Source organism: Haemaphysalis longicornis, unplaced genomic scaffold, assembly GCF_048455015.1.
Source record: "Haemaphysalis longicornis isolate Haplotype H1 unplaced genomic scaffold, Haemaphysalis longicornis Haplotype H1 scaffold_7, whole genome shotgun sequence".
Taxonomy (NCBI): Eukaryota; Metazoa; Arthropoda; class Arachnida; order Ixodida; family Ixodidae; genus Haemaphysalis; species Haemaphysalis longicornis.
In genome coordinates this window covers 127,998,618-128,016,449 of record NW_027526422.1, presented here as the reverse complement: position 1 = coordinate 128,016,449, position 17,832 = coordinate 127,998,618, and the positions used below count along the sequence as shown (strand labels likewise).

General features: G+C 48.0%; 1 protein-coding gene across 1 annotated transcript; it reads left to right on the top strand.

The window, feature by feature from the left end:
- Positions 1–1,935: 1,935 nt before the first annotated feature.
- LOC144146525 (sulfotransferase ssu-1-like) lies at positions 1,936–13,083 on the top strand. The gene is made up of 2 exons (XM_077678468.1): positions 1,936–2,007; positions 12,499–13,083. Exons 1-2 carry the CDS (start codon positions 1,936–1,938, stop codon positions 13,081–13,083), a joined length of 657 nt encoding a protein of 218 aa, XP_077534594.1.
- Positions 13,084–17,832: the final 4,749 nt, after the last annotated feature.

Sequence of the window (17,832 nt, the reverse complement as noted above, 5' to 3'; positions counted from 1 at the left end):
AGGATGTGAAGCCACCTTACATCCTTATTATACAGCGTTCACAAGCACGCCCTTTTTTCATCTTCGGACCCTTCTTTAGTCAAAACACCTTTTCAAGGTGTGTACCATCGGACAAGATTTTTACACTTTTTTCGGCCAAAAACGGTACAAAAAAGTTTAGTGTGTGATGCTCACAATACTTTAGTGATCTTTATACCGAGCTTTAACAATCCCTCTAAATACCACAAGTTTCCCCGTTGCAGCGTCTGTGTGCGTTGCAGTTTCGTCTTCGTCGGCTTTGTTCTGGTCTTTTTTCTTCGCTCCAACTTGTTCCGGGTTGCAATTACACCTCGGAATACAACTGGCTTCCACAATTGTTTAATAATCCTGTGCAGTTACATTTTCTTGATTGAAAATGACGTTTTTGTTTGAACCAAGTGCTCTTTTCAGAAACACGGCACTCCCACGTTCCTGTCTTCATAGTACATCGTTTCTGCTCCAATTTTCATTTTAAAGTCATTGACCCGTAACTAACCGCCCAGTCTGCTTCATCGCGCTTGGGAACTGCAGGAATTACGTGCCTTGTACTCTGTGAGAAGCGCTTTAATATCGAATGAGCAAACCGTAACAGAGCCTGGCCCAAATAAAGTTTATCTCTCCCACACAAGCCACTATTGTAATGCCCTTAAAAAAATAAAGTGATTGAGGTGTCATACACCCCAGTCGGGTTGCGTTCTTCTTAGGTAACCTGATGTTAAACTTTATAAATGTAGAAAACATCCTTTGTAAGCTGCACGGAAGTCCTAAAAACACTTGTCTTTCGAGCTGTGTGTTGACACATATAACGGGCGTAAAAGCTGTGTCGCGACCTACTGTGACTGTTTCGAAATGGGGTCCACGAAAGAAGTGGCACCACAAGTGGCGCCTACTGTGCACATGTTGAGCATATTTTGATGCATGAGCGTACCTAAGGGCCCCACAGGAAAATGCTTTTTTACGGCGCCCACCAACTACGAAAAAGCTAGAAAACTACACTGATGGTGGCACGTGTGAACCAAAACTGAAGCGTCAAGTCTGCGCACTCAATAAGCCCTCGTTTTTGAATAAGGACGTTTTCTATCCTTCAAACCGCAAAGGCCCCATTTTTTGTGCAAAACAAAGGGTTCATGCGTTTCTCTCTCTCACTCTCTCTCTCTCTCTCTCTCTCTCTCTCTCTCTCTCTCTCTCTCTCTCTCTCTCTCTCTCTCTCTCTCTCTCTCTCTCTCTCTCTCTCTCCTCTGCTTTTCTAAAGCTACCTATATCCGCTGTTTGCGAGATACCTCGATATACATGGGAATAGTGTTTGGCAGGCACATTTTCTAGCACCCGCTTCGCCGCTACAGTATCTTCACAGCAAGTTTTAAAGTTACCCAAAGGGTGCAGTGCAGTAATATGTGGCTGAAGTACTTTGTAACCCTCTAATCGAAGTATTGGAGGCACTAGTTCTGAAAGCATTTCTTATATTGGGTAAAGTTGATAAGTGTTCAGGGTCCCTCCGAGAGATTCGGGGAGCTCTCACTCGAAATGCAACCGGCGCTCCACCTCATCCCCAGTTCGCAAGCTCGCTCGCAAGCCTCGGTAAACAGGAAAGAAGTGACTCCAGCCCGTCCGAAGCCCTACTACCAAGTCGTCGACGGTGTACCCCGCTGTCCGCTAGCTACGCCGTACTTGCTCAGAGAAGGTCTTGACTACGTTCCTCAAAAGGGCGAGCTCTTCCAGGTGAGCTACGGGAAGTGCGGAACCCACTGGGTCCAGTACATTACTCAGCTCATACTCAGAAATGGCAAACCTCTCGAGAGTTACGAAGACTTCATGATAAACTGCCCATCCCTTGAGTACCTTCCGGGGCCCAGGAGCTACCAACCCAGAAACCCTGTACGCACTTTGCTCACACATTTGCCACTACGCAAGCAAAATATGAACCCCGAAGCCAAGTACGTCTACGTGGCACGGAACCCTTGGGACTGCTGTGTGTCCCTCTATCACCAGGTAAGAGGTAGGGCTGCCCACCACCTTACTATTTTGTTAATATATATTGTCTACGTGCTGTACTGAGGGAACGAGAAATGTCTAACGAGCATCGCAGTGGTCTGGATGCTAACAGCAAGCCTTACTCTTTCAGTGTAGTTTAAAACAATAATAAAACCTACCAACTATGGCAAATAAAAATAAGCTGCAAGGGGATTCAGATTTTGCCCCACGGAGCGCGAAACACGTATGTACTCATTTACCTAGAGCTACGGAAACACGGACATAGTTTGTTCGAGTTGATCAAGCGAGTTTGAGTAAGATTGTACATTTTTAGCAAGTCTCAACCTATATCAAGTAATCCTTGGATGCATCAAATTAGAATGCAAGGTGAAGTGTAAAAGTGTGATAGGCTAGGAAAATTAAGCTGGCTCATCAAAATTGCTCAACCTGTGTAGTGTAGGTCGCGTGCTGCAGCGTGTGCTTGCTCATACCTTGCAAAGCCATTCTGAGGGGACTCCGTTTCGTGATGCGATCTTCAGGAAGTGTTACTAGCTTAAGAGCTTAAGCTGGTGCCAGACCTGTTTGGGGGAGGCGGCACGCACACTATTAATCCGTCATAATGTTGATGTAGGGCTGGGTTCCGTACGTTGTCAAAACGTGAGCTACGGCAAGAGCCTCAGCCATGTCTAGGGAGATTTTAAGGTAGATACCGCCGTGTCCATCTCTTCTTGCGCACTGAGGGCGATTACAGTGGTGCATGGCGAGTTCTAGTACTATGCAAAATGGTATGGCAGGCCTGCTGGTCATTTTTGTGTAAAGTTTGCTGACGTGGTGGACACGGGGATCTCCGCGCCCTGCAGGTATGGTTCATGCGCTTGGGTATTGGTCCCACGCCAACGCAACACCGTACTTTCGATTAATCAATCGTATCAATCTGCGGGTTGAAGACCACCCGCGGATTGATACGAGGTCGTCCGATATCGGGCGAGACTTTCCTTGCTCGCGGGATGAGTGTGAGGCTTCGGAGGTGGGAGGTTGTTTGAGCTTCGATAAGACAACGAAAGTTCGTATGCATTCCTATTTCATATTTTTCGTTAGATGTATACGCTGGTAGGACAAGGGCTATCTTGCACACGTTAGAAATGAGTACATCAAATCTTCTGTGTCCTTTGGCTTGGGGGCGCGAAACGGGTGCCGTAGCTTTATGTGCCGTGCAACACGCTTTGCACGAGTTTTCAGGTGAAGCCCGTGTTTCTGGCCCCGGATTCTGTGAATTATGTAATTCAGTCGGGTACGACTCGCTTGGAGCTAGGGCACTGCCTGACCCATCGCGACAGAATGTAACGCTGAGTATCCGAAGGGTAATTACTTTGGGAATTTGAAGACAATCGATGTACGTTTAAGGATAAGGTGTTAGTGCGGCAGCACGACCCCTGGTGCATACATTAAGCTCCAAGGGAGCCAGATTATAAGGTTGGAATGTGAAGTCTCGATGCTGCCGGCAAGATTGTGTTTCATCCACCTCCTGCTGAAGATGACTTCTTGATCTCCCTTCGAGTCAGTGTTTGCCCATGGAATGAAGTCATCCTCGTAGAATGCGTGGGGTGGATGTAAGATACAGGGTCCTGTTTCTAGGTGAATCGGAACAAAGAGATGTGGAAGGGAAGGAAAAAATAACTGCGCCTTGGGGTGCATCCTTGGCTGAAGTGTTTAAGGTAGGGCACCGGAGCGGCCCCATGTTGACTTCCACCGTTGTGTTTGACAGGAAGGCTTTTACGTAATTGTGAGTCCAGAATTCGCAGTATGCGGCACTACTGTGTTCCAGGATACCACAGTGGGTGACATATTCAGACTGCCGATCGCTCTGGGCGTGGATTAGCTTAGGTGGCCCATGACCTGCTCTTTCAGTTGAGTCGAACATCTCCTCTTTTCTTATCAGTCAGAAAATCAATGCAAATTCTCCGCGTAACCAGGCCCACTCAGACACATTGTCCTAGAGTGCGACCAAATTCCAACCAAGCACCTCTACGCCCCCTCTCCATCCCCCAGAGCAGTGGGAGACGCTGCGGTCTAGCTTCAATCTCGATTAAGTTTTCCTCTCTGTCTCTCATTCGTGGTTTGAGAATATATGTCGGAAACAAAACATGGTGAGGGGTAGAGGATTCGAGTCTCACGGTAAGTGGTAAAGGATTAGTGAACTTCGTTCTCAAAGATCTTCCCACACAAGATTTAACACCGACGGGATCAGCCTAAGGGTTGTTGTGGAGGTTGATATTTGGGCGTTCAGGAATACGGGCGATGTCCTAGTGCCTGGTGTGTTTGGGGTTATTTCTGCCCAGGTATCAATGAACAGATTAAGGACAGTCTTAAGTGTCTTGATCGAGATTACGGGGGGGGGGCGATTGGTGAGGTGTTTCTTCCTGGGATCGCATTGCGAGTGAGTTTCGTAAGTGCTTGTTCAAGGTCTCGAAGTAGAGGGTGTCTCTTGAGTGAGGTCGAGTTGTCCAGTATATGCTAGGGTGGGCAAGGTAGGAGTAGTAGAGAAATGGTCAAAGAAGTCGACACGTATGCAATGTATAAGTGCACGCGGAAATAGATCACCGCTTTTTATGAGCTGAAGGCCTAATATTGTGGGCGGTTCGAGAATAAGAGCTGTCTATAAGGTAACGGAGCCGTCGCCAAGTTCATTTACTGCTGAGAGTTCCCAGGAAGCCTAAGATCTTCTCCGCAGGGGGAGAGAAAAGCACTTTATTTTCCTCAGTTCGGAGGGTGGAGAAATGGATGGGGCAAAGAGCGTCCCTGCGGCCTCGGGGCTTTTTCCGTAAGTACTTCTCGGGTATGGTGGCCCCCAGAGCGGCCGAAAGGCTACTCCACGGGTGAGAGTTGGGGTAATTGATATGAAATTGAGCGGGCACTCACACAGCAAGCGACACAGTGTGTTCCGCGCGACACGTAGGGGACAGTAGAGGAAAAGAATGCGACGGGTCGGTGTGCACCAAAAGGTCCCGATGTAGGAATCTGTGTGTCGGTTCTAGCTAACGATATATAATGAAGGATTGATTTGTCGACTTAGAGGAAGCAAGCAACGCGGAGTTTCTTGCATGCTTCCTGCGCACCTTGCGAAGGGTCCTTTGCCTCCTAACGGTAATACTGGTCACATTTGCTCGCTTTATCAACGGTGTTGGCGGCCTGTCGCTATTTTCTTGGTTCACCAGTATCAGAATTTTCATGCCTCGTTTTTTTAATTTCTTCCTCTTTTGCGCTGACTAGGAGTGGCTCTCACTTCCCCCTCACTTTTACACTGGGAAGCCAGACAACCAGTGCGTATAAGTCGGGAGGAAGAGAGAAGGCGTTGAATCTCGAGCGAGTGCAACATAAGCTATCTCGGCTGGCCATACGTCTCTGACGCGCCCTGTTGTTCTCTGTTCTTCCTTTGCTCTATGTTCACGGATGGACGGCGGCATTGATTGCCCACGTGGACTATCGTTCGCGCAAGAAATAATTGATAACGAAAGCGATAACACGTTAGTACCGTTGCATCTTGAGCTCTGCTTCACGCGGTAGCTCACTGCGCGTGCGCTCTGCTACGAGAGAGACTCTTCGATCCCTCCGAAGCGTCATTCTTTCTTACCAGTGTCGCCAGGTGCGAAAGTGTGGCTACGTCTTCTATAACCCCAGCCAATCTCTTTTCCCCACCTCTAACTGCCCTACAACCTAGTTTCCGTGCGCAAACGCTTGGAGTTTCTCCAGAAGAATTCTCAGCATATATCGCCCCGATTTGTTTCTCTTTTGCCGCGACATGTACACAATCGCTCTATAATTAAAAACAAAATAAGATAACCATTAATTTTCAGGCAGTCACGAAAACCTTATTGGAACCTTTAATGAATTTAAAATAAACTATGAGGGCATCTCAGCCTTGGCTTACGGTGGGAGAATGCATAAGCACTGATTTTTGCTACGTAGTGTCCCTCAGTTGGGTACCTGAATTTAGTTCCGCTGGATTATCTACTGGTGCTATTAGAGTGGTGAGGGGAAGATTTAGCGATACACAGAAGACGACGAAGCGGCAAGCGTTGACGGCGACCACGAGGCGATGAATACGCGGGCAATGACCTCCATTGCCAATGCTGTGTTTCATTTCCTCATGGCAAAATACGCTCTTTACGCGAGCATACACCCCTTAGTCAACCGCTATACAATAAATCACCCGCGAGGCAGCTGCACCGAAAATGAACTGCGCGATTAAGTTAATGGTCCGTGAGACTGGGTTTACCGACAGCATCGGCCCGCTATGTCTGGTCACGCGGATATGGGGCCGTGTTTCACTCCGACTTATCCAACAAGAGAAATATAAATTATCAAGAACTTCAACAGCCGCTCTTCGGTGACGCAAAAAGCGAGAGAGAGAGAGAGAGGGAGAGAGAGAGAGAGAAAGCTCTAACGCTAACGAGGTTAGCCATACAAACGGCCAGGCTTGCTACTTTAGGTGGGGGTGAATATAGTGAGGCGAAAAAAGAAAAGAAAGGAGGAAGGAGTACGTAGTAACAATGAATGAGCGGAAGAAGAACAGGATATCAGTTCGGAATGTAAAAAAATCACAGCATTACGAGAAAAAAAATATTCTGAGGATCTGATGGCTAAAGAACCTGGGGTAATCCTGAGTCAGACAAAAAAAGTTAAAAGAGACTTTGCCCTTGCACCCACCGCGTGCGCGTGATTTTGCCATGGAGCAAGTGATGCAGTTCTAAAGAGTTTCCGCGTGCAGTCGTACAAGAGTTCTTTTCGCAGTTTCTCGTTGGGTTTTATGCTGCGGGCAGTAGAACAAGACATGACCTATGTTTTCTTTCACAGAGCACACAGAGAACGATGGCGAGTCCGCGGAGCCTACCTTGAACCGAATACTGCGAGTGAAGGCAACGTTCAGGCGTAGTCGGTGAAGAACACCCTCAGTTTGCTTTGTTAGTCCTCGCGGAAACTGGAAATTGCTCTGAGGGTCAATCGCATTCAGAGGCAGGGGTATCCAAAGAGGGCCCTGTCATGCTGGCAGCTGCAGTTTCCATCCCAGTGCAGAGATGGCCGTACTTTCGTCTCCGCTTGAATACGGGATTCCAACAGCCATGAGCAAATTGTGCACCTCTTTCGTTGCTGCGTCACAGATGACGTTCCCCTGGATGCCGGGATGACCTGGCAGCTGCTGAAGCGAAATTCGGTGCCCACCTCGTAACCCAAGTGTGTGCAATGTGTTTAGCTGGCGCAAAAATTGGCTCCAGCGGGCGGATGGCTTCAGTGCTTGTAAGGCAGGCCGTGAGTCAACAAAGACACATTGCTGAGCGGGACTATTGGTGATATAAAAAAGTGCCGCCCGTATACCCCTGAACTAAATGAATGCGGACGACGTCTTGGGGCTGAGTTTCTCTTTTACATTCAGTCCCACCGATGGAATCTACACCAATAGCTCACTTGTCAGACTTCACGAACTCGCCTGTATATACGCGAACCTACGTGGACAAGATAACGTGAGCTGATGTGCTCCAGCGTGGAGTACCGCAAGGCTGGATCAGGCAGAGATGATTTTTTTGCCTATACATGTATAGGCAAAGAAGTCATCTACAAGGTGACGCATATATCCCACGGTGCAAACTTCCTTGGCAGACAGTTAGGCTTGCCAGGGCGTTCAAAGTTGGCTGGTAGGAGCCTCCGCACATGAGAGGAAGATACCTGTTCTAGAGGGTGGTAAGCACACAATGTTACGTGACGGAGGCTGGTGCGAAGGAACGTTCGAGCTTGGTGTGTCTCGTCTGACGTGCGTATTGCTTCTCAGAGACTTTTACCCGTAGATGTCCACCTTGGAAGGCCCGGGAAGATGCGTAAAACGTGAGTCTCTGCACTCGTTAGCACTTTGAAGTGTGTCTTAGACAAACCAATCAGCATTGAGTGGCTACATGGCAGTAGGCCAAGCAAGAGTGTCTTGTAAAGTCGCAGTAGTGAATACACTGAACAGCCCCGTGTTTTTCCTGTTAACATACGGAAAATGTGCATAAATGAGTGCAGGCGTTCTCTGAGGTGACGGATAGGAGGGGGGCGGCAAGATAGTGATCGATCAAACTCCAAGAAATTTGTATTTATTAGCGTACGGTATTTCTTTATCATTTATGACCAGAGTATAGCGAGATACATCACGATTCGTAAAGGTAACTGCGACACACGTTTCGGGTGAAATGAGCAGACCGCAGGCACTGAGGAACTTTTGAATTGCAAGAAGAGCTTTCCGCAGTGTGGAATGTATACTTCTCCGGTTTTTTCAATAACCCAAGACACAAATGTCATCAGCATAGAGAGACATGTTCACACCCTTCGGTGGTACTTTCGTGATGCGGATCAGTCATGCTCAAAAGGGCAGGACATAGAACGCTGCCTTGAGGGCCGCCCTGTGTGATCTTCTGCCGCCTTGTATCGCCTGTATTAGTAGTCATAGAGACATGCCGATTCTGCAAGTAGTCACAGAGCCAAGTGTACATCCGTCCTCGTAGCCTACGAACAACATTTCCCTTCTACTAGCTTCATGCGCAGCGCTGTCAAAACCCACCTTGATGTCAAGGAAGACAGCTACTGTGGTATTTTTTGCAGCCTTTTGCCTAGGATTGTCCCTCTAAAAATCAGTGACGTTTTCGATGCTATTCTGCCTTCTCTGAACCCTGACATCTCTGGGGGATACACTCCCTGCTTCTAGAGATCCCAGACGAGTCGCTGCAGCCCCGTTTTCTCGAATATCTTCCCTATGCATTTGTGCAGAGCAATAGGGCGGCAAGAGGTAATGTCAGTCGGCGGTTTTCCAGGTTTCAGGACCGGTACAAGGCGAGCAACTTTCCAGCTCGCTTCGATGCGGCCTGTCTGGCACGACTCGTTGTAGAACGCAAGCAGTTGCCGTAGGGCGTTACTGGCAAGATATCGCAAAGCTGAGTTAACACACCTGACGAAGAAGGCGTGTTAACGGCACTAATGCTGTTATTATCTAGTGGACACTCAAGAATTCATCCATGAGTGTAGCAATCGTACTAGACAGCCAACCAGTCAGGACCTTTGGAATTATGCAGAGCTCCGGGGAGCTGTAACCTTGACGCAAAATTTGTCAGCTATGTCCAGTTCACTGACGTCACAATGGAGAGCTATTGATAAGAACGGATGAGCTTGACTCGGTTTGGCTCTATGGCTGCGGAAAACTTGGCAAATGCGAGTCACCGGTTTCCAGGGATCAACATTACAACAACATTGTTTCCAACGCAGTCTTGCAAGCTTATTCCTGCGCTTCTGAATGCGCTTCTGAGCATGCCTTGAAGCTCAAATGTCATCTGGTGATAGCGTTTGGTGATCGCATCTGATGATAACGGCGCTTTCCTCTCCGGCGAATCGCGCGAAGGCGCCCATTAATCTCCAACCACTGGTGACCACGCCTTTGGCACTGAGCTCCGCCGTGTTGACTGTGACTCGGCGTGAAAATAGGTTCCGCCAGCTTTTTGTTCGTAGACAATGCTTCAGCTTTGTCTTAGCAAGCAAGAGAAGTTCGTCCATTTTACAGTCGACAGTGGCCGCTTGATGCTACCGCCGCGGACTCCATCAATCATGGCGTACGTCGGAATGTGGTCCCTGCCGAAGCTTTCAATGTCTGCATACCAGGATGCAAAAGCAGCGGAGAAGAGGGCACCTTAGTCACATCTAGCACACTTTAAGCCCTGTCCCAAAATAACGTGGGGTAACCACTGTTGAGTACTGCTAATCCTCCTTAGCTGGCCACATCGAGCAGACGACTTTCCCTTGGTGGAGTCTTAGCACTGCCCCAAGCTCATCGTGCGCGCTGAAGCCCCCTGACGGCAAGTGTAGCGGTGGTGTAGTGTCCAAGAGGGCTTCATCATCATCACCATCATCATCAGCCTATCTACGCCTACTGCAGGGCAAAGGCCTCTCCCATTATTCTCCAATTACCCCGGTCCTGTGCTTCCAGGCTTTGACCTCGGCTCACGTTCAATGTATCCGGTGATTTTAGTGGAAGGAACCTAACTTAGCTTCACCATTGAAGCGACATACTGATTTGAGTGATCCGGCCCCACATTTTGCGCTAAAAAAATTAGGTGATTACGAAATGCAAGGAGTACTACTCTGCTGTTTTCTGAACTCCTCAAAGACCTGTACATAGAGTGTCCCGACGCAGCCTTGATACTGAAATGGCGATGACTGGGAACCTGTGCTTATTGATGAGTTACCTAAAGTCAAACAACCGGGATGATACACCGCAGGCATTCCACTGTAGTACTGTTGCCTTATTCCGAAGAGTTTGCATCGGTACAGTCACCGCACTCCCAAGATGTTACAGCCAGTTCGAAGGAAGAGGTAATAGTGTCAAGTAAAGTAACAATGCCAGAAGTAACAGGAGACGTGAACGGTACTAGAACTGACCGTACGGCGTCAATAAGTAAGAGTACTATCGAGCCAGATTTCGTAGATGGTTGCACGTTCTGCTGAATCATGCGGACTTGGCTCGCACGTGTCCACGTGCGCTGCCGTGGGGCAGCAGGAGTGGCGGGAGGGGTTGGAGCTTGAGGAACTTGATCAGAAGTCTGCGGTGGTAGCGGCGGGAATTTAGAGAGGTCAAATTCGGTTTGCTGACTTTGCCTCTCTTGGGTCGTTTAAATGCGACGCATCTCTTTAACTCCCCTTGTCCCTCCATTCATCCGTAGTCCGCACGCCTCTCCCCCATTCTCCTCGCCACGCCAGCTGAGCGGTAACGCCGCTCTCACCGCAGCGCCATCTTGCGTTAGCGCTTGCTCCCCTCGCCATGCCAGCTGTGCGTCAGCACGCGTTAGCGCTCGGTTAACACATGCGCATGCGCTACTCTCTCGCATTCCCCTCACCGTTAACGCTCGGTGCATATAAACGCGATAACTGCGCCGCTCCGCTTAGTCGCTCCACCGCCGCCGCTCCGATGACATCCGATGACCACCGGTGATATGAATGGAGACTAACAGGTCTGCTACCGCGATGGTCGGCGCAACCGTAACAAGCACCGCCCAGATGCGTCGCATCACCCCATGGTTTCCCCCGCGGAAAGATGTGGTCAATTTTATTGGTGTCACGGCGCGTTGGGTGAGACCGCCACCTTCGCTGCCTTGTAATCCATTCTGATTTTGCGCTTGTACTTGTAGCTGCTCCTCTCATGTCGAAACGTTAAACAAAACTTGAAGTCACCCTCATGAGTCCTGCCACAGTTTGGACAGCGCTTCTCAGTTGAATAACAAGCCTTAAGCTTGTGGTCGTCTATACAGAGTGGGCAGCGCAGCTTGCGCGTGCACGCTCCAGCGATTTGACTGCAACGCTGACATCAGGTGCCCTGCCCCGGTTTTTCTTTATAGTCCTACACCTGGTATCGGGTGTATCCCAGGATAAGATATTCAGGTCTCGTGCAAGTGGTGAAAAAAATTGTTATAACGTCTCACGTGCCCATGCGTCGCGCCGATCGTGGTGGTGTTCTCTGCCCCACGCTCTCAAGTATTTCAATGTCAGAGATGCCCTGGGGTACTCTCCTAATAACTACAACAGTACAGTTTTCTGGGCGTGGCTCATAGGCACGCACGGGAAAATCCCCTATCGCTGTTGTTTGCAGGAGACGTTTGGTGGCATCGGCATTACTTGTGTCTATAGCCATGAGGTTGAGCCTGTATATTGGTCGTAGCTGCAACACCCCGTCCGGTGCCTTACCTTCTAAGCTTTCTTTCAGCAACAGTGCGTTGAACCGTAATAATATTTAATCCAGTGGCTTTAGGATCACCGTAAGGCTATGCTTTGGGGCACTTGGAGCTGCACTGCTTGACGCAACTACTAGACATCTTTTAAATCCTCGGCGTCATTTCGGAGGCAAAACAAGTTTAAACTTCTCGCTGGAGGGCAGTGTGCTGTCTGTAGTGTACTTGTACGTCATGGTGGTCGAAGACTCGGAAGAAATTGAGCTGATGTCCTGCTCCATACATTCAGTGCTGATGTCAGCGCGTGTGGCCACAATCGCATCCTCTGATGCAGTCCGTGTAGAGAGCAGTTTCAGGAGGTTGGAGAGGCACAGTCTGCGGAAAATCAATCGTGCACGGTAGGCATAGCGCCCCAGGAACAGCTGCAGCCACTGAGCCAAGATGTCTAGCGGGCGAATGGGAAGCCTGTTGTCTGTGTAAAGTAGCACAATCAAGAACAATCGAGAAAGCACCTGGCGGGCCGAAACCACTTCACTTCTTCGTCATCGACCAACGGGTTGCGTAACGCAAATAGGGCTATCTGCACTGTCTCCGTACTTTGTTTTGATGCTTGAAACCTTCGGTTCACTCCGTCGTCCTCTACCGGCAGGTTGTCGACGCAAATAGGCCTGTCTGCATTGTCTGCATACATTGTTTGCATACGTGATGCCTGGCTATGTTATACTGCTAACGAAATCTGCCTTATTAACTTTTGCAAACTTTTTTTCCGCAGGTTAAAGAGTTGAGCGTCTACCGCTTCGAAGACGGCACGTTCGACGACTTCCTGGAGGCTTTCCTTGATGGCGACTTGGGCTACGGAGACTACTTCAAGCACGTGGTGGTTGGCTACTCCCTGAAAAACGAACCGAACATGTTCTTCGTAACGTATGAGGAACTCAAAAAGGACACCCGGGGAACAGTGCTCACACTAGCTCGGTTCATCGCGGAGCGCTACGGAGACATGCTGGAAAACGACCGCAAGGACGGGCAGAAACTGGTCGACCTCATCATCGAGAGGAGTGCACCAGATAGCATGCGTGATATTTTGGTTTTGAACTTCGCGGGGCACGAAAACACCGAAGTCGACCAAAGTCTCAAAAAACTTAACGTCTCGTCGAAAGTAGCTCACGGAGGAGATAGCAAATGCCACAGCTTCGTCAGGAAAGCCGAGGTTGGAGGTTGGAAAGAGTACTTCTCACCGAACCAGCTTAGACGCATGGAGGCTACAATCGCTAAAAAGACCCATGGATCAGACGTCATGACCTTGTGGCCTGACATACGTCATGAAGCACTACGTATTTGTGGAGGACTTGAGTAGCCCGCACACTTCCCAGATACTTGGCAGTCTGGACATGATGAACACGATGTTAAATTTATGGTAACGTTGCACTTAGGGATAGCCTGTTCAGCGATACCTGCCGGGATCGCCATGCGCGAGGTTTCTGTAGGTCTTGTTCAGCTCGAGATCGGCGTTGGCTGCGTTGTGGCTCCGACTGACGACGCTCACAGGACACTTAGCTGGCTACCATGACTGAAAAACTCAATCACTCCCGCAGCAAATGAAGAGCCCGTTACTGTGCTTGTTTTTGAGTTTTATTTTTGAAGCTCACCCGCTCGGACGTTGAGCAGTGCGTTTAGCACCTCTTTTCCTCTCTCCTTCCCACCCTTCCCGCTGTGTTTCCCCAGCAGGTGCTTTCCTGCTTTGCCACCCGCTACTCTGCCATTCGCTCTGCCACTCGGCTAGCTGTGTGATTTCCAGCATCGCGTCACTTGTTTCTCAGACGTGACACTGACACTATAGCCAGTGAAAGTGAAAAGCACGGGAGTCCAGTCGCCTATTGGATGTACACCTAAGTGCTAACGATGCATTTTGTCACTGCCTGAAATAATGCCCCCTTGCATCGATTTGCGGATGCCATCCAACAACTAAATATTCCTTCGAAGAAGCCTTTTAAGCGACAAGGTGTCTACTGTTTTTGGAGACGACAGGTGACTACTTTTTTAAGCGGTTGCTGTTCGTTCGCTTCATTTTTCAAGATGCTCACGTCTATTTACCCTTATACACTGTTGTATGCAATGTTATAGAGGACAGGTCTTTCTTCGACGTCCAGCGCAAGTTGGTGTAGAGGGCAGAAAACGCGGCCCGTACCAATGGACTCCTGCAATAAGGACGCCACCATGAAAACTCTCTTCTAGAGAACAATAAATATGTCGATCTACTCTCTCTCCGCAACACTTGAGGCTGGGGAACGCACAGAAGGAGCCGGACAGCATACCGCGCCGTTTCGTGGCCGCAGCGTACATTTTAACAAACCAAGTAATTCATTACTTGTAATTTTAACATTTAAACGTGGCCATGAAGACCAAACACAACTTTGTGTAGTTTGAAAGAACAACACTTTGGCAAGTCACTTATCTTTTTTTCATCCAGGAAATATTTTTTTTCACCTATAAAATGCAAGCAATATTAAAATTTTCACAGTGACGCAATAGGAAAGGAGTGACACAATAGGGGCCAGCAATGAAAATATATTTATCAGTGGGTTCACTGCACGCTATCGTATAGTTAAAATACAGCTATCATACAGAAAATTACCCACTCAGAAGTCCCTAACATCATGTACCACACCTTGAATGGTAATCTTTACAGAGTGGAAGAGCAGAGGCAATATGGTAAACGAGGATAGCGAAAATAGTGTATACAGGCTAAATGACAACATCGCAATGGCAATAACAATCGACAGCAGCTGTAGGAGAAGCAACATATAGGAAAAAAACTGCAAATTCAAATCGGAAAAACGAAGGAACAAGCTGCGAAGCGTCAGTACATATAGGTGTGGAGTATCGTGTATTAAACTGAATAAGCAAAACTGCCCAAATTGATTAACATATGTAAAATGAACGACGTTTGGGCGCAAAACATGTGATGGATCGAGGAAACGCTGGAAATGGAAGGAAGCTGGAAACCAACGAAGCGAAAGCTGTCTATAGGCAACAACAGATTGTAGGGACTCAGAGGAGAAAAGGGTAACATAACGCACATCATGGATGAGATCTAGACCAGGGTATACGTCAGCGACACTAGACCAAGGGTAACTACTGAGTGTAGAAACTTAGTTTGTGGTGTCCCAATAGTAACTAAAAAAGAAGTAGAGAAAACTCTTAATGGCATGGAAAGAGAAAAAACCGCAGGTGGCGACGCCAGAACTGTAGATCTTCTATAGAAGGGAGCAGATATTGTACAAGAAAGCTTGCTGCCCTATTCCCGAATTGGTTAACCACTTTGTTATAGCCTGGAAGAACGCAAACGTAATTCTGATTCCCAAAAAAGCTAAATAAAAACAGCCTAAAATTACAAGTGAATCAGCCTACTCTATTTTCCAAAGTAATAGATAACCTCATCAGTGACAGCTTTCTTTTTATCAACCAAGAGAGCCGGCTCGATTCAGGAAACAATACCCAACAATGGATCACATTTATTTCGTAATCAAGTAATACAACAATCCGCATAGTACACCAAACCCCTTTACATGGCATTTATCGAATACTAAAGACGCTCGATTCAATACACACCGGAGAAGCACTCGAAGCAAAAAATAAAGCAAGCTCACGGTAACGCGTAAGACTTTAAGGTAGCGAAGATTTACGCAACCTTCACAACGATCATTACGGTTATATCCACGATTGCAGCCGATTTACTTCTTCGCTGATGCAACGACCTTTACTTCATCCTTTTAAGTGCGAATGCACTTCTTAAGCGACCCTGAATCACGCGTCAACCGCCGTCCGTCCGTCCGCACCACATACCCACTTAGGGCGATTGGCCAAGAAGAGTTCCTAATTTCTTTAGCACATACCCAATTAAGGCGATTGGCCAAGTAAACTGAATCACGCGTCCACCGCCGTCCGTCCGTCCGCACCACATACCCACTTAGGGCGATTGGCCAAGAAGAGTTCCTAACTTTTTTAACACATACCCACTTAGGGCGATTGGCCAAGAATCGGGCGTGAGAAGGGCTAATGCACCCGCTTAAAGGAGTACTGACACAAAATTTCAAAGCTGAGATCCGCTCTAGCAATCAAGTACAACGACAACACAAATAGGTGTCTGTGAATAAATGCATCTTTCTTTCTTTGTAGTTGTGCGTGTGTGTGTGATCTCTCTTTCGCGAACATTACCGAACCGCGCAAATTGAACTCCTGCATTCGCACTTTCACATTCTTCCCCTCGGGGAAATGCGGGGAAATTTTTTGCTGTGAGCGTCCTTAATTTTTTGAAAGTTATAACCATTGGACAATAAACGTTGTGTGTGTATTGGCGCATTTTTTTTCCTTTTTTTTTTTTGCTCAATCTTCGCCAATTTGCCTATATGGGTATGTTTGCCTTGACAGACGCGCGGAGGGAACTCTGAGCGTTCGCCACGTGGCAAGCACAAACGAGCGCTTGGCATTGTCTTGGTTTTCGTAACTGCAGACACAAAACTTGAACGATTTGCTAAACAGCTCCGCTGTAAATAAAGTACCTGAAAGAGCGTAGACCTACGTCAGATTTCTAGACGACATATATAAAATATGGATGGCAAGCTATGTCTTCACAAGCAAAACGACCAATTCGCGATCCTAAATGGCATTAGACAGGAAGATAACATCTCGCCAAATCTATGCACCGTATGTCTGGAGGCAATATTCTGGAAGTTTGACTGGTAACTCCTACGACTAGGGATCAACGGGGAATAGTTCAGACATTTGAGATTTGCAGACGACATATTAGTCATTGTAAGCGTGTCTGCGGAGCACCTACAAAAATATTTGAGGAACTACAATCAGAAAGCAAGGCCGTGAGCCTGAAGACAAATATCGCTTTATCTAAAGTGATTATGAATAAACCGGCTGCAAGCGCCCTCTTGAGCTGATGTAATGAAACGATAGAAGAAGTAGAAGAGCATATCTATTTTGCACAGGTTGTCAAAGTTCCCCGAACCACGACAGAAACATTCGGAGCAGGATAGGCGTGGGCTGGAGAGCTTTTGGCAAACACTTCAAAATAACGAAAAGTAATCTCCCTCCATTACTCAGAAAGAAGAATGCACAACCAATGCGTCCCGCCAGTGGAGCGGAAACTTCGCGCCTTACTAAACAGGAAAACGTTATGTCGGCTCAACGACCATGGAACTAATGGAAATAATGTTCGCAGTAACACTCAGGGAGAGGAGGCGAGCTTCCTGGATCAGGGGTCAAACTTCACTTGATAATGTCATACTTGAAATAAAGAAAAAGAAGTGGGCATGGGCAAGCCATGTAGTAAATCGCGGGCCATCTCCACTAACGTGAAACCTGGGGAGGGGGCAAAGCATGAGTGTACGAGTGTATTCTTGGGGCCGTGGCATTTTTCCCCAACGGAGATGAGACCGTTACGGCGTAAAGGGATACAGCTTTTCTGTAAAAGTATCTTGTCTTTCAAACACGAAGCTCTCTAGCGCGAGGTATAAACGAGTGTCCCCGGTATTTTTAGTACTCCTTACGTTCCAGCGTAAGGCGTAAACGACTCCCCCTGTGTTTTACTACCGTGACTACATGAGACGGTGATTATGACGACGACGACGACAGGAGGCGCCAACAGCCCCAGCCCCTAAGCGTCTTCGCCCCTAAAAGACTACCGGTGGATGACCATGCTAACAGAGTGAATACTGGGAGACGGGTCTAGAGGAAGAGGACGGTCATGCTCGATGGAGGGACGAAACAAAAAATTGGGGGCAACGAATAGACTCGAGCAGCGCAGAGCAGGAGCGGTTGGCGGTCAATAGGAGAGGCCTTTGTTTTTCAGTCGACTTAAGTAGGGGGATGAAGATTATGGTTATGACGACAGGGATAGTGTGCGGAATCCTGGAGTGTAGAACGTGTTTTAGTAGATATAACGTGGCTTGTCCGTAGATGGCGGGTCGCATTTAGGCGGGTATGGGCGTCCGGACTGCTTGCGGTATTGTATTACGTTGTTGAAAAGGGTAGTCTTCTGAATTTTGATTGATTGATTGATTGATTGATTGATTGATTGATTGATTGATTGATT

Bases quoted from the DNA above. Each gene is read 5' to 3' on its own strand.
- LOC144146525 (XM_077678468.1), top strand. From the start codon at position 1,936: ATGAACCCCGAAGCCAAGTACGTCTACGTGGCACGGAACCCTTGGGAC. The intron at 2,008-12,498 runs GTAAGAGGTAGG...TTTTTTCCGCAG, and splicing joins GTGTGTCCCTCTATCACCAG to GTTAAAGAGTTGAGCGTCTA.